A 16,382-nucleotide genomic window follows, 5' to 3' on the forward strand; every position below is an offset into this window, starting at 1 on the left:
GTGTTATTGCACACATCCGTGCGTAAGAACGGAACAGTAGGTGAATACAATATGAATTCAAATATTCAAATAGATGCCATGTCATTTTAATGCAATACATCAAAAACGGTTGTCTTCTAAAAATGTCCAAAGAAATGTAATCTGACATTTGCTCGTGTTTTTGGTTAATTTTGGCTTGTTTGATACTAATTTATCAATAGTAATAATTCCACTGTAGTGGTCTCGAGCTGCGTTTCACCGATGCAGCAACGTGTTTGATTGGTTTAAACAAGATCTATTTCATGGCTGTATCCAATCGGCATCATTGTTTTATCTAGCTGGTGGTAGGTCGTCTCCTCCCCCTGTCTGGAGTGTGAGATGACAGTCTGTGAGGAGGAGGAGGAGGGTGAAGTCTGCTGTTGTGTCCGTCTGTTAGAGTGAAACTGAATAGAAAAGAGAACCCGAACCACGACTGGTTGGACAAAAGTAACTCTGAAATACAAAGTGTCACTTGGATTTAACTGCTAAAGGAGTACGCGGAGGGCTCAGATAAACAGTGAGTATTCCAGTGTTTTCGGTCATGTCTGAAGCTGCTTTGTTATCAACAGGTGCTGCAGGAAGCAGCAAGCTAGCGAGTTAGCTGCTAACATTAGCCTGATAACGTTGATTCACGTTAAAGTTAACCACACTTGCTAGATAAAGTACGTTTTTGTGAGGGCGGCTAGACGCTAATATGAGGCCAACGCTTTATACAAACGGAATTAACGTTATTTCTCCTGGAAAATTAATTAAGATAATTAGCCAATAGCTCAGCTACTTCTGAGTTACTTTGATAGTCTCCAAAACAGTCATTTCTCGTAGCTGACGCTACTCGCTTAGCTAGCTGTCAAATACAGAAAACAGCTGTAACTTACAATGTTAGATCAAATTAACGCTGCAAGCTGACATGTCGTAACTGTTAACACATTTACAACAGAGGACTGTGTTTAGTTTGCGTTTGGTCATCTCGGGATAGTGTAACAACACCCGTGGCGCTGGCTATAGTCCTGTAAGTCACACTTTTACTTAACGGAGACTTTTTGGATTCCTACTAACGTTACATCGCCATTACGTGGGATGCTAGTTTTGGTAATGAGAACTTGTTAGTTACTGCCTGCTATACGAAGTTATTGTCAACTCTACCAGACGCTAAAAAACCTGTCTATGAACCGAGACTTCAACAGTACATTGTGTGGGTTTACCTGCTCTGTACCTACACTTTGAGAACTAGGATGTAACGTTAACAGACATATTTTTCAGATGAGTAACCTTTGATCCTCTTAGAGAACAGTATGTATTGGGCAGTGCCAACATTAGATTGCACAAATGCTACTAAAAGCGGCATTAATGGCAAACATGTTGAGTGACCTATCTAAATTCTATTTCTTTATGTTTCCTGTGTTTTCATCTGATTTCAAACTATCCGTGTATAAATATGTTATAGTAACACATAGTTGGAGCCTGTTTTTTTAAGTATCTCCATGATTCTGGGTTAAAAGCCTATGTCGTGTTTCTCTGACACAAACATTTTGGCTGGAAATGAAACAAGGAGCACACAAGTTTGAATTAACACAGCCGGAGATATAAAGACTGTGGAGGAGAAAGTCAAACATGTCGTCACAGGGCGCTGTCTTCACATCATGTCATGAATTATTCTCCCCTTGCTGTGTCATGAATTATTCTCCCCTTGCTGTGTCATGCTGGGTGCCTGAGGCTGTCAGCACGGTTTTGATGATCTATGCTCATTTGCAATGTTGGTTTGACAACATTGCCATGGCTCACGTATCTGGGTGGTGAGGTGTATTTTGGGGGAAGCTTACGCTCTCTTAAACTTAAACAAACACTGTTATAGTGACAACTGACAGATTCCCATCAGATGAAGAGAAGGAACAGCGTGTTGTCTTGCACAGCTGGAGTGTGCAAGACAAGACAGTGAAAGACAACAGACATTGAGCAGATCAATTACACATTTAACCACAGGTATTAACAGATTTATTTAGTGTTCTTTATAATCCGCTGGATTTAGGGAACAAACACTTATTGGCTAGTTGGATTTAGACTGTGTATTTTAAATTGATATTGTCTATTACATAATGTGTTTTGGTTCCAGTATGAGTGTGCCATAGCATGAGGACTGTCTGTGTAGAGTGTAACCTAAAAGGGTGAGGTTTTTGTTATGTTACACAGTGGCGGGCTTATTAGCGGTTGATACGTTACTGACAAGTTTGGACTTGAGCCTCAGTTAATGACTCACTTTAAAAAAAAAAAAAAAAAGTATAGAGGGAGTTCCAATTTGTTATTACAGATGTTGACAAACTACATATTTTGCAAATGAAAATAGGTAATACATTGCAATGTTTTATATTGCAAAAGCTATCACAAAATTGCAATAATAGGTATCGTGATAACATCGTATTGTGACTTAGGTATCGTGATAACATCGTATTGTGACTTAGGTATCGTGATAACATCGTACCGTGACTTAGGTATTGTGATAACATCGTGACTTAGATATCGTGATAACATCGTATTGTGACTTAGGTATTGTGATAACATCGTATCGTGACTTAAGTATCGTGATAACATTGTATTGTGACTTAGGTATCGTGATAACATTGTATCGTGACTTAGGTATCGTGATATAATCGTATCGTGACTTAGGTATTGTGATAACATGGTATTGTGACTTAAGTATTGCGATAACATTGTATCGTGACTTAGGTATCGTGATAACATTGTATCGTGACCTAGGTATAGTGATAACATCGTATCGTGACTTAGGTATCGTGATAACATTGTATCGTGACAACATCATACCGTGACTTAGGTATTGTGATAACATCGTATCGTGACTTAAGTATTGTGATAACATTGTATCGTGATTTAGGTATCGTGATAACATTGTATCGTGACCTAGGTATAGTGATAACATCGTATTGTGACTTAGGTATCGTGATAACATCGTATTGAGACTTAGGTATTGTGGTAACATTGTGTCGTGACTTAGGTATCGTGATAACATTGTATCGTGACCTAGGTATCGTGATAACATCGCATTGTGACTTAGGCATTGTGATATCATCATATCGTGACTTAGGTATCGTGATATCATCGTATCGTGACTTAGGTATCGTGATATAATCGTATCGTGACTTAGGTATAGTGATAACATCGTATCGTGACTTGGGTATCGTGATAACATCGTATTGTGACTTGGGTATTGTGATAACATCGTATTGTGACTTAAGTATTGTGATAACATTGTATCGTGATTTAGGTATCGTGATAACATTGTATCGTGACTTAGGTATCGTGATAACATTGTATCGTGACCTAGGTATAGTGATAACATTGTGTCGTGACTTAGGTATCGTGATAACATTGTATTGTGCCTTAGGTGTTGTGGTAACATCTTATCGTGACTTAGGTATCGTGATAACATTGTATCGTGACTTAGGCATTGTGATATCATTGTATCGTGACTTAGGTATCGTGATATCATCGTATCGTGACTGAAGTATCGTGATATCATTGTATCGTGACTTAGGTATCGTGATATAATCGTATCGTGACTTAGGTATAGTGATAACATCGTATCTTGACAACATCATACCGTGACTTAGGTATTGTGATAACATCGTATTGTGACTTAAGTATTGTGATAACATTGTATTGTGATTTAGGTATCGTGATAACATTGTATCGTGACCTAGGTATAGTGATAACATTGTGTCGTGACTTAGGTATCGTGATAACATTGTATTGTGACTTAGGTGTTGTGGTAACATCTTATCGTGACTTAGGTATCGTGATAACATTGTATCGTGACTTAGGCATTGTGATATCATTGTATCGTGACTTAGGTATCGTGATATCATCGTATCGTGACTGAAGTATCGTGATATCATTGTATCGTGACTTAGGTATCGTGATATAATCGTATCGTGACTTAGGTATAGTGATAACATCGTATCTTGACAACATCATACCGTGACTTAGGTATTGTGATAACATCGTATTGTGACTTAAGTATTGTGATAACATTGTATTGTGATTTAGGTATCGTGATAACATTGTATCGTGACTTAGGTATCGTGATAACATTGTATCGCGACCTAGGTATAGTGATAACATCGTATCGTGACTTAGGTATCGTGGTAACATTGTATCGTGACTTAGGCATTGTGATATCATCGTATCGTGACTTGGGTATCGTGATATCATCGTATCGTGACTTAAGTATCGTGATATCATTGTATCGTGACTTAGGTATCGTGATATAATCGTATCGTGACTTAGGTATAGTGATAACATCGTACCGTGACTTGGGTATTGTGATAACATTGTGACTTAGATATCGTGATAACATCGTATTGTCAGCCGCTTAGCTACAGGTGCATATGGTTCATGTCTACAGTGTATAGCAGGGGTATTCAATGAACATTCCAAAAGGTCCAGATTGAGAAAATATCCTCAGGCAATGGTCCGGAACATTACTTGCGCTATTTAGTGTTCTATTTAGTGCTATTTATATTATTCAAGAAGCCTAGTAGTAACAATGTCTCTGTGTAGCCAACAACTGTCAAATCAAATAAAGAAAGTACACATCAATTATATTTTAACAATTATTATTCTCAGTTTTCAAATTTAACTGGATAGATTATAAATAATACATAGAAATACATAAATAAATGTTCTTCTCATTTCAAGTAAAATAAGGGCTGGGTTAAAGAATAACTGACATAACTTTTTTAAAATGTGGATCTTAAAATAGAGTACTTCATTTTAGAAAAATAAATTTCACTGAATTGCCCTGCAGCTTTAAATTCAGTTCATTCAGGTGTGAAGTGATGTCAATCAAAAAAGCCACATTATTATATTTTTCTCATCTTCTAACAAGATAAATCTGTGTGCATGGACTTTATCTGTGGTTATTAAACCACTTGTTTCAGCTCTATCCTCTCTGTTAACATCATAGTTGGTCATGAATTCATGTGTTAGGATTCTGATCATATTGGGCTCATTTCAGATGTGAGTGGGTACGTTGGCTTAAAAGGGTTGTGCTTTGTCTCGTAGTGGCGCTTCACATTACTGCTTTTAATAATCGTCACGGTCTCTGAACATATGAGACACACTGGTTTTAAACTGTCCGTGGGAAGAATTCACCAATAAGAGTCTGTTCATTATTGGTTAAAGACTCTGGTCTCTCTGACCACTTTTTTCTCTTTGGAGAACGTCATGTGAAATAACTTCTCTGACTCACGTAATAATTCTCCTACTCCTCGTTCTCATTCCTCGTCTCCCCTGTGTGTGTACATCTCACTCGAGTCAGGAAACCTGTCAGAATACCCATATTTGATTGGCTGAGCTACATCACGTGATGTGATTTATGCTGCTGAACAAGTGGCGTAAAGGCTGAAAAAGCTGCGCCGGTTAAAATACAAGCGCTCCGTCAAAATGTAATAATTCTCAATTATCTATCGTTTTAGGTCCTGGGTCCGGATACAACGGCGTCTGGGTCCGGATCCGGACCGCGGTCCGCCTATTAGTGACCCCTGGTGTATAGTATACTGTGTAGGACAGTATGTGAACGGTGCTCTAAAGCTCTGAACTGACCTTTTAGATAGGCTCTGATGCAGGTACGAGGTTGCATCGCCATGGCCGTGACTTTTACTTCAACACACTGTGAGCTTGAGGCGCACAGAGGTGAGGACAGGCCTGGGCCACAGGCCAGCAAAATACACAAGTCCTCTGTTCTCTGGAATGCTCTCTCCATCCCTCTCTCACTCTCATTCTCACTCCGCTTCTCTGACCTGATTGGGCCCCAAAGTTAGACCGCTGCCAAATGAAAATTTGTCACCAAATCAGGGTTAGACGTAAGCACGCTGGGGTTGATACTGTCACCTGGTCAGTGTCGTCCACCTTGGATATGATGGCGGTTCTTTCCTGGCTTGTCAGTGTGCTGAATTCTAGTGTACTGTTTGGGCATTGGTTAGCAGTTTCAGGCTGTCAGTCAGTGAAACCTGCCTCATCCAGCCAAAACAATGGGTTACGCGGTCAAGTCGTCTTAAGGAACTACTTAGCCTGACTTTCAGTATATCGCCTATTCTAAAAACAACAACAACAACATACAGACTAATGTCCATACAGCCAAATTAGAGCAGGCATTTACCCTTAAATAGTATGTTTCCTTTAATATTTACTGCACCATTCTTCAGAGCTGAAAACGTTCCCACTTGAAGTATGTCAAAAGTTTTTCAGAACATTGACAAACGTTTATTGAAATCTGCCCTCAATATTCATCTTTTCAAATTCAGTGCATCATAAATTCCTTTAAGTACTTAAATAGAAACCCAGCTTGTGTCTGTTCCCCCCCCCCCCCCCCCCCCCCCCCCCTCCCTCATTTTGGCTCTTTTTTCTCTCTTTGCGTGGTACAGAGTGGTACAGTCCTGTGTGTGTGTGTGTGTGTGTGTGTGTGTGTGTGTGTGTGTGTGTGTGTGTGTGTGTGTGTGTGTGTGTGTGTGTGTGTGTGTGTACTGTTAAACACAAGAAGATAAGAGGCAGCTCTGCTTCTGCTCCCAGTGACATTCACAGTTCACACAGGCTGACTGCTTAACTCACTCTTTGTGTCAGATAATGTTGGTTGGTTTTAGAGTTGCAGGGACACTGCATCTTGTACTAAACATACTCTTAAATTGATCAGATATTGTACGGATTAAGCCTGATTTCAACCCAGAAGTGGTTGCCCTTGATAAACTTTAGAATCGGGCTAGATTCCTGGCAGAAGCGTTTGAGGGGGGGCATTGGCGTCTGATTATTTGCCTGAACAATCAACAATCCGACTCTCCGACAAACGTTATCATCAGGTCCACGTCTTCATTTTGTGTTGAAAGTTGGATGGACACCATGAAATGAAAAAAGTTATCTAAGGTAACTATTGCAGAAGTGTTTTGGAATGCAATTCGAGAAGTTGTGATGGTATTTTAACTCTGACGTTGATGATGCTTGTATTCCCCTTTTAAACCTCCTGCTGACACACAGGGTTGAGTTCACAGTTTAGATTCTCAGCTCCGACGGGGATGTTATTGGGGCACATGGTGAAGTAGTTCATTTCAGAGTAATTAGTGCTGGGCGGTATACCGGTTAATTTCCCGTTAAATTTTTCATATACCGTCATAGCCGAAACAACTGCTGTCGCTCTTCAACAGGCAGCAAAATATATTGTTCACCACGACGGGCGCTACGGTCGGAGCTAATTGTCTTAACTGTATTGAGAGGGACCCTTAATCATGGTTCTAACTTTATAACACAACAATTACTAACCCACAACTAACGCTCTTTAAGAGGGAAAAACACCACGACACACAACAGTTTGTGACACAAAAAAAATTGTAACACTAATAATTGTACATTTATAAAATGACACCGCCGAACGGAATGCTGGGTACAGCTCGCTAGCTACCCCGGTAGTACAAGTCTGCTAACAGCTGGGAGAGGCTCCGGCGCTACATTAAGAACAGAAAAGAGCGATGCAGGAGGAACAAAGAGACTTTTGCTTTTTTGGGTATTTTGGTTAGACACATATGCAATGCTGAGTACCGTGTAATATGTGCGGTATTTTATAAATGTACGTTGGTACATAGAGGGTGATAAGAAGCTGTACTTGGAGGGACTTAGGGCCCAGGGGAGTGTAGGTGAAGGAAACTATGAAGTGATGGAGGACACGCCACACAAACAGCTGATCACCGCTCGCAGGCCGGTTCTTGTGTTAAAATTGTCTTAATAATAATAATTAAACGGCGCTAAAATAATTTTTGCCATTAATTAATTAATGCGTTAATGTGAAAAAAAATACCGTGATATACTGTGAAACTGGTATAATCTTACAAAATACATAGTGATACACATTTTTGGTCATACCGCCCAGCACTAGGAGTAATGCGTTTCCACACGTTTTTCTTATTCATCTCTAGCAGCTCGTTAAATATTGTAGAGAAGCTGTTGGCCGCCGCAGTCAGCTTTTTCTCTATTTAGTTCTGACTACTTCTATTTCCTTTCTCACCTCACATTACCTATTTTGCACTGACCTTGAATGCTACACTGTCACACCTGTGTTTGAGTCTGTGTGAACAGGGAGTGTCATTGTTTTTTTCTTAGAAAATGTGTATCTTAGGCCACATCTCTAGTCCAAATGGCAGCCAAATGGCAGCCAGTAGATATCTTGCAGTGTCCCCAACCCTTCCATTGAAGAGCTTTTTGTTTAACTGCTGACACACATGCATACACACATTCATACATGCACACCAGGGGGTAAGCTGTGGAAGCAGATGGTTGTGTGTGTGTGTGTGTGTGTGTGTGTGTGTGTGTGTGTGTGCGCACGCGCACGCGCACGCGTGTGGGGGGTGGGGGGGGGTTGTCGTCATGTTGGGTTGTAGCCTATCAACCCTCGATGTGTTTCTTTAGGGGTGTGCAGTCCAGCGACGTTCAGATAGTAGCTGGACTGGAGGGCAGAGATCCAGTAGGAACCGGTCGCAGGTCTTCATCAGCCATACTGGGTAGCAGAAACCGAACCCCAACATCTACAGCACATTCAGCCAGCAGCTTTCAAGTCACAATGTATGGATCACCACTCAAAGTAGGTCATGGATCCGTTTGTGCTAGCTTTCCACTTCATGAGACATAAAGTATTTTAATGAGCTAATTGAATGTCTCTGTGTAGGAGGAAGACAGTTCATTTGTAGGCTTGATAAATGGCTTCTTTACGTGTACAGACACTCTCAACCTGTCAGTTTCCAAAAAGGGTTAGCAAACTACAAAACTACGAGGAATTTGTTTTATCTGACAAAAGGCAATCAACTCATTTTCATTATTCTTTTCTGCAGATTGCAACTTTTAACACTTGGTCACACATACAAGGAATATGCAATAATTACCTTCTACATTTTGATGCCACCACTTTATGTAAAGAAATGTTACTTGCAGCCAATCGGATGCTCTTTTTCAGAGCCGTTCTGCTTTGATGGGATTTTCTCAGAATTCAAGAGCGAGTGCAAGGTGGACAGCAGACAACCACCAAAGGCTGTATATAACTGAAGCATGTCATTGTCATGTTAATGACATGACCCGGTTATTGAGGTGACGGCTAAAGTCATCATCATAACTGGGATAGAATAAGCCAGGAAACCTAATATCTACCTATTTAACAGTATGTGCACACACTTAGGCTTGCACAGTGTCATGGGTACATTTAAACGTATGATTAGACAATCTGTCAGCAGTGGCAAGGATTTTTCCCCTTCCAGGGAATCTAAGCTTCATGAAAATGTTGCGTACAGTAAATGAGGCTCTGCATACCATTCAGGTGTTTTCAGTTACTCCAGCTGATTAGAGCAAGAAATTAGGAGGGACTTACCTCTGCTGACGTCCTCAAACTCACAAGCTGTGTCTAACATTTCCTTCGTCAAAACATATTTAGATTTTTGAATCCTGCGTTGTTTACATTTTTTTTCCTTTGTTGGTGCACTGCTATGCTTCTTTGCTAGTTACTGCTGCCAACTTTACACTGACACGTCTAAATGGAATGCAGCCATCATTGTTATTAGTTACACCTGTGTTTTTCCTACGATGTGAAAAGAGCCTATTAGTATGTTCTATGTACAATTTGTATGTAGTACGAAATTAGGACATGGCAGCAGTTTGGTGCACTTATCGTATCATTCACTGTTCATATAAAACAGAAAAAGATGTTGATATCTTGTATAATAACTGTAAAAACATTATACTGTAAAGATATATATATATATATATATATATATATATATATATATATATATATATATATATATATATATATATATATATATATATATATATATATATTTATATACTTATATACGCACACGCACGTATAGTAGTGAGGAATTAGGACACGGCAATAATGTCATAAAGCAGTAAAAGGTGCAACAAATGAATATGCATGGGTGAGGGCGATGTAACATGATGTGAGGATGAGAAGAGGTCTGATTAGCAAACACTTGAGTGAATGAAGCATGGGTGTGTGGGGGCTTCATCCCTGTACATAAGGTTTGTTTTAATGGACGTTGGCGCTCTATGATTCACAATGCATTTTCACTCTAAACCATTGTTTCACAACTGCTCACCGTGGACAGGTGGTGGAGCGGTTAACTTACCGAAGATGTTGGCACTGGCTGGGCCTCTCAGGACCGAGTACAGGTGAAACGGGCACCATCAAATAGCTCTCTTCATTTTGAATTATTAGTATGTTTAAGGTTGTGATGTCACTCAGAGACACAATTTACAAATATGTGTAACATCAGTGTAATGTGAGTGTTTTAAACTTTGGTTTTAGTAGGATTAAGGGTAGTGTTTAAGGTAGTAGTATTGTAATGTGCATAAGCAGCGTAACAGAATGTTCTATGTCATTTATATGTGGTGGAATGCAGAGGATGATGTTGCAAGTTTTCTTGGCTTCCATTCACCTGCTGCTCAGTCAAGTGGCTGCATTTGAAGTTTTGCTTGGTCAAACCTGTTTTGGAGAAGTTGAGAAATATTTCTCTTTTGACCTCTATATAAACTTTACATTTTCAGACAGAAGAGTGGAGAGCATTTTAGAGCACAGACTTCAATATCTAGTCATTTTGGATTTGGACAATCCAAAATATAATAATGTACTGCATGTTTTTGTTTTCATTATTTTTAATTAAAAATCATTTTGGGTTGGAAATGGGAGCTGGACTGAACTAAGTCTCATTTGTAATAAAAGGCTGATATTCCAGCCTAAATATAAAGGTAACAGGAGTCCAACATGGATTTCCGGAGGATTGTTCAGTGATTTCATGTCTCCTGGTGGGATAGACATATTTGTCTGCTGAACCTGAGGCAGAGAAAAGCTTTGGCGCTGGAAAAGCAGTATGTGTGCAAGCTTGTTGTTTATACTGATATTTGTCACGGTTGATGCATGCTTAAAATGGAATGAATGAAAATGTCAAAAGGCAGGAAAATTATAGTTTAACATACCAAATGCCTAAACCCTACTGATATCCTCTAGTACACTACACTGTACGATAATGCTGACTTCATGTGGATTTCACCAAATGCCCAACAACTGTTAACTCTCACCTGGGACAGCCGAAACATAACGGGTCAGGTGACGCTGATGATGCCGATTGGTCGTACATTTCAAGGCTTCCCCGTGGTCAGTGCGAACACACTGAGAATGAGTAGTGTGTTTTGATGAGACACACACACACACACACACACACACACACACACACACACACACACACACACACACACACACACACACACACTCTCTCTCACTCTCCCCCTTCCCCCATCAGTGGAATTTTGTTCCCAGGGCTGCCTGGCATTCCTCACTGCTTCATCATGGGACCTCTGTCGTGTGTGTGTGTGCATGCATACAGTCCTGCTGGTAAGAGATAGCATATCAACATGCTGTTGTTATTGTGGCAGTGAAAGATAAGGCATCCATCCGTCTCACCTGTTTATTTTTACCCTCCACCCTCTTACCCTCTCTTGTCTCTCCCTCTAGTTTCTCATCCATCTACTCTTCCCTCCCGCTGCCTTGTGTGTGTGTGTGTGTGTGTGTGTGTGTGTGTGTGTGTGTGTGTGTGTGGCGGGGGGACCACCCGGCTGCTGACAAAGCCGTTGTCATGGTTATGGGTGGAGAGTGGGGGGGTTGTGATGACGTTGTTGTCTCTGAGCTACTAATGAGAGCGCGGTAGACTAACCAAGATGGAGAGAAAGTGACTTTGTCATAAATGGTGGCGTTGAACTAGTCCGTTAGGCAGTGTACCAATGAATCTGTTACTGTCAGCCTGTGAACCAGTTGCTCATTTAGCACCATGTCCTGTTGTGATGGAGCAGTCACTAGTCTCATCCAGTCAGTTTATCAACTAGCATGTAAACCAGTGAGGACGCTCAGAAAATCAGTAACTTTCTAAGACCGTATAGCTGTCATGAACTGGCAGGCAGTCCACCAGTTTGTAGGCAGTTTAAAGGGTGATTCTGGTTTATCACAGCTGTACTGTCACAACTTTCTTTTCTTGTGGTTTTAGCCATCTTGAATAAGTGTAATTTGCTAAAAAATTTGTGAAATCACCTGTGTGGGTGTCATAATAAGTGTTGGGGCCATATGAATACAGAGCTTTCCACCAAAGTAATAAATGTTATTTCCCATGAGAAACGTACTGTAGTTCTGTTTTTCAATTTGATCTCCTCACAGGTTTAAAAAGTGATACATACTTCTGTGAGACAATCATAGTGGTGCCTCCTGTGTGGTTGTTTACTTATGTTTCCAGTCATATCTGATCTAACCCACACCAACACATTCCTGATGAAGCAGATTAGCTGTCTTTTTTTTTTTTTCTTTTTTTTTTTTTTTTTTACTGTTGACTGACAAAGTTTCTCGAAATAGAAAAGGCACAGGTGAAAAAAAATAAAAATGAATGGCTGAATTTCATTGTGTATGCTGGCTCACTGTCATGGTTGTCGGACACTTGATCGTTGTTCATGTTTTTCCTACTATGACAGTCCAAATGTCAGCTACAGAAAGGCCTTCTTTCAGCTGTTTCCACCAACTTTGCGTCATTTTGTATTATTCCTATTTTTACATTACACTCATCAAGTGGAGCGCTGAGATCTGGGAACGCCGCAATAACACTAAAAAGTTTTACTTCCAAATAAAGCGGTTTAGATAATCAGGCTAAACTGTCATCTTGTAACCTCCCCCGCTTGTGTTGATACAGCTGTTAACTAGTTAAGTAATTAGTGGCTCAGTCCACCGGTAAGTTGTGTGGTTTGTTTAAACACTCATTCCTTCTGTGTTTGGTCAGTCATACCGGTCTGTTTACATCACAGGTCAATGGATACCTGATGGTTCAATAGATCTGGGTCTGATGTGGAAAGGCCACTTCCTAATGGATATAAGGAAACCTCCTCATATTATGCAGCTGTCTTCTAATCCATGTTTGAGGAATATTGGGACACAGAATGTCCCCAACTAGATTAATGACACACTTTTCTGCTTTTTCCACATGGTGAAGGTGTCATGGCCGCCCTGTTTACTGAGCTGCCCTCCTAGACCCGCCTGATATCTAGATACACATACCGTAACATCCCTGCAATCCACACGCGCCCAATCCGAGGGATGACGACCTCCCATCTGAACGGCCATGTCGCTGAGGATGGAGGAGGAGGAGGAGGAGACGAAGAGCTGAGGGGAGGACAGCAGCACCGGGAGATGGCCGTCGACTGTCCGGGAGAGCTGGGGAGTCGAACGCTGCCGGTCCGACGGTCCGCACAGCTGGAGAGGATACGACAGCACCAGGTATGCACACGCACACATGCACACACGCACTTGTGCTTATTGTACATAAACATTTTACATTAAAGCCATGGATGATTGAATTGCTGTGCTGTGAAAACCTGGAATGGGAACAAACAGATGGAGTACGAATAAAAGACCAGTGTGCTACAGTATGTCAGTCAGTACAGGGCAGTCTTTGCAATGGCTTACTTCACTAGAGCTGACAGCAGTGGTGGAAGTACTTTTACTCAGATGATGTACTTAAGTACAACTCTAAGTTGCCTTGTACTTTACTTCAGTATGCTATTTAACACTTTCAATGCCCTAAATCTCAGAATTAAATACTTTGCTTGATTTACTTGATTTGCAGTTTAGGAATTTAGAAACAAAACACATGATACACTTATAAGATATGATGAATTGTAAAAAAGTTAACTACCCCAAATGTTTGTACAATTAAAAAATTAGCCTCACCTTGACTACCGTTGTGTGCGGTAGACCAATAATACTAATTGTTTCTAATAGATTCTGAACAAATATTGGTTAGTTGTTTTAAGGTCCTCCCAGGTTTCAGCTGGCCATCACCTTGATTGTATAATGTGCAAAACAACCTTTCACTCAGTCAATTTCATTTAATAAAAAATTATGCAATGAACTGTTCTTTTACTTAATACCAGGCTCAAAGATGGATTGCAGAAGATATGGATACTTCACTTTTCGTGTACAAATCATTAAACCATCACATACGACACAAATGAGGTCATTTTTTTATTGTGCACTTTTGTTATACATGCAAGTTTGATAACCAATTAATATTGGTTTTAGATTGGTAGATTATTCCATGTAAGAATTAGCATTTGATTATGTTGTAAACTGTGAGTGCATCAAAGCAGAGAGGCTGGATGATGCAAGACATCAACTGAGAAGTGAACCCCTTTAAAAACCCCAGTTGTTCAATCGCATTTCTATCCGTGATGCATTGATGTGTTCGTACGTGTGTCAGGAGGATCTGCGTCGTCGCAGAGAGGAGGAGGGTCGGCAGCTGGACCTGAACGCCTCGCTCAGACTCAGGAAGCTCTCCCAGCATCCCCACATCGGCATCGACAACCCCACATTCCTGCAAGACTCGCACACATCGCAGCAGCTGCCACTCGGCAGCCAGCACACACACGCACTGCTGGGTGAACACACACACACACACACGCGTGCGCACACGCACACACACACGCACGCACGCAGAGGAGAGTAGAGTAGAATTACAGATCATTGATGTAATGAAGCTCTCAGAGGGAAAGGACATAATAAAGAGGTAGAGGTGATAAGGGTGTTAAAACCTTGAAGATCATTTAAACTAGAAAAAATGAAGGGATGAAGAAAAAGGAGTGGAGGGTGAAATCTCTCTCTCTCTCTCTCTTTCTCTGAGGGAAAGGAATGTAAAGAAGACTTGTCCACTGTTAGGGAGGAAAATTCCTCTGGGAGGTAGAGAAGGACATGAGAGGCTCTTGAGGGCGACTTAATTAAATCTTTGTTACGGGTGGTAATGTTGACACACCGTCACACAAACAGGAACACAAAATGGGACGTCTTCTCTTAGAAATGAGATGCAGCCTCTCTCACACACACACACTGGTCTGAAGCCAGGATAAGTAGGCTGTCTCAAGTGAATCTGTAATTTCGAGCCGACTACCATCTATTCTCTTGTGTAGACTGCTGTGTAAAAGTCGACGGTTATTAATGTGAGTTTGTGTTTTTTCTTGCAGAGTTGGAGGAGTTGCTGCTGTCACTGAAGCAGGTCCGGGGCTGCCTGTCCGACCAGCAGAGTCAGAATGACGTCGAGCTGGTTCTTGCACTACTAAACAAGGTAATATGAAGGCAGTTGGATGGAGAGGGCTCTGAGTCAATAAGTAATTGTGGTATTTTTAAGACTTTCCGGCCTCTGACATAGAAGGGATTTACAAAGACAGAGCGGTGTGGTCACCGCCGTTTGAGCTGAAGCATCCATGACAACAGGGGCCTAACAAGATTTGTACAGTTGGAATGAAGGATTCAGGATGGGGAGGGGGAGAGGCTGCAGGCTACAGAGAGACAATTCAAATCTTTTTGGAACTGAAGCTACGGATGGGCTCTCTTTTGTGCCAGTATTAAATATTTCTTAAGTTGGATATTTTTATGCCCAACAGTAACAAATAATTCAGTGTTTCTCCCGGGACGTTGTAGCAATTGTCAGCATCAGAAAGCTGTGAATGGCCCTTTGTGGAATCTTTTTTCAGGAAATAGGAAAAGTGAAGGGACCTAGTTTCAGTTTTGGGTCCTGGCCCATAGTTCCTGTCTCCCCTTCAAATTGTCCTGTCGGGGTGGAGTTTGCGGCACTGAATATTGGTGACTAGTCAAACAAATCCAACTCTTTGCTTAAGCGCCAGTATATGATTGATTGTTAGGCGCACACTGCTACAACAGTATAGTTCTAGCAGAACAGTTGTTGCTGTTGCTGTTTTTTTTCCTGTCCGTTTTTGGCCCTCTCGCCATACACCGCCGTTTTTACTTTACTGCCATTCAAAAGTAACTTGTTACATTACAGCGGTACCGACTGAGAAACCGTTGTTGTGATACATACATGAAAGAAATCAGCGCTTGAGAAGAACCCTCAGACGTACAGCGACGCACGCCCCCGCCGCCCAGTCTGTTAGGGCTCGAGTTATCAAGACACGTTTTTCTTACAAAGTCAGTGGATGCCCGCAGTTTGAAAACGGCAAATCAAAAAACTTTCATGAATAATTTAACTGTAACAAATGTATTATAATTTCATTGCACTGTGGTTTCACTTTTAAACAATTCAAATACAGGCATGATGATGTGCAGATGCTTACTGTGTCTTTTATGTTCTCCTTTAGTCTGACTTCCAGTCAGCGCTGAAGATCCATAATGCCGTGGCCACCAGCATGCACCGACCCTCTCCTCCATACCCACACACACACCAGGCCCTTCAGCTGGCCATGGAGGTACATCACAGCTTACT

The 16,382-nt window shown here is 41.0% G+C and overlaps 1 protein-coding gene across 2 annotated transcripts in view; it reads left to right on the forward strand.

Moving 5' to 3' along the window:
• The first annotated feature begins 380 nt into the window (after positions 1 to 380).
• pals1a (protein associated with LIN7 1, MAGUK p55 family member a) overlaps positions 381 to 16,382 on the forward strand; it is a 25,367-nt gene continuing 9,365 nt past the window's right edge. The window contains exons 1-5 of one of the 2 annotated variants that reach the window (XM_068717748.1): positions 381 to 535; positions 13,104 to 13,387; positions 14,370 to 14,547; positions 15,127 to 15,227; positions 16,258 to 16,365. In XM_068717748.1, coding sequence (XP_068573849.1) covers positions 13,208 to 13,387; positions 14,370 to 14,547; positions 15,127 to 15,227; positions 16,258 to 16,365 — 567 coding nt within the window. In that variant the 5' untranslated portion in view covers positions 381 to 535; positions 13,104 to 13,207. Of the gene's footprint in view, positions 536 to 8,485; positions 8,654 to 13,103; positions 13,388 to 14,369; positions 14,548 to 15,126; positions 15,228 to 16,257; positions 16,366 to 16,382 lie in introns of those variants that run through there. The other variant, XM_068717749.1, reaches the window with a different exon arrangement.

Source organism: Cebidichthys violaceus, unplaced genomic scaffold (genome assembly GCF_023349555.1).
Source record: "Cebidichthys violaceus isolate CVI_PGR_0920_01 unplaced genomic scaffold, fCebVio1.0.p SCAF_22, whole genome shotgun sequence".
Classification (NCBI taxonomy): domain Eukaryota; kingdom Metazoa; phylum Chordata; class Actinopteri; order Perciformes; family Stichaeidae; genus Cebidichthys; species Cebidichthys violaceus.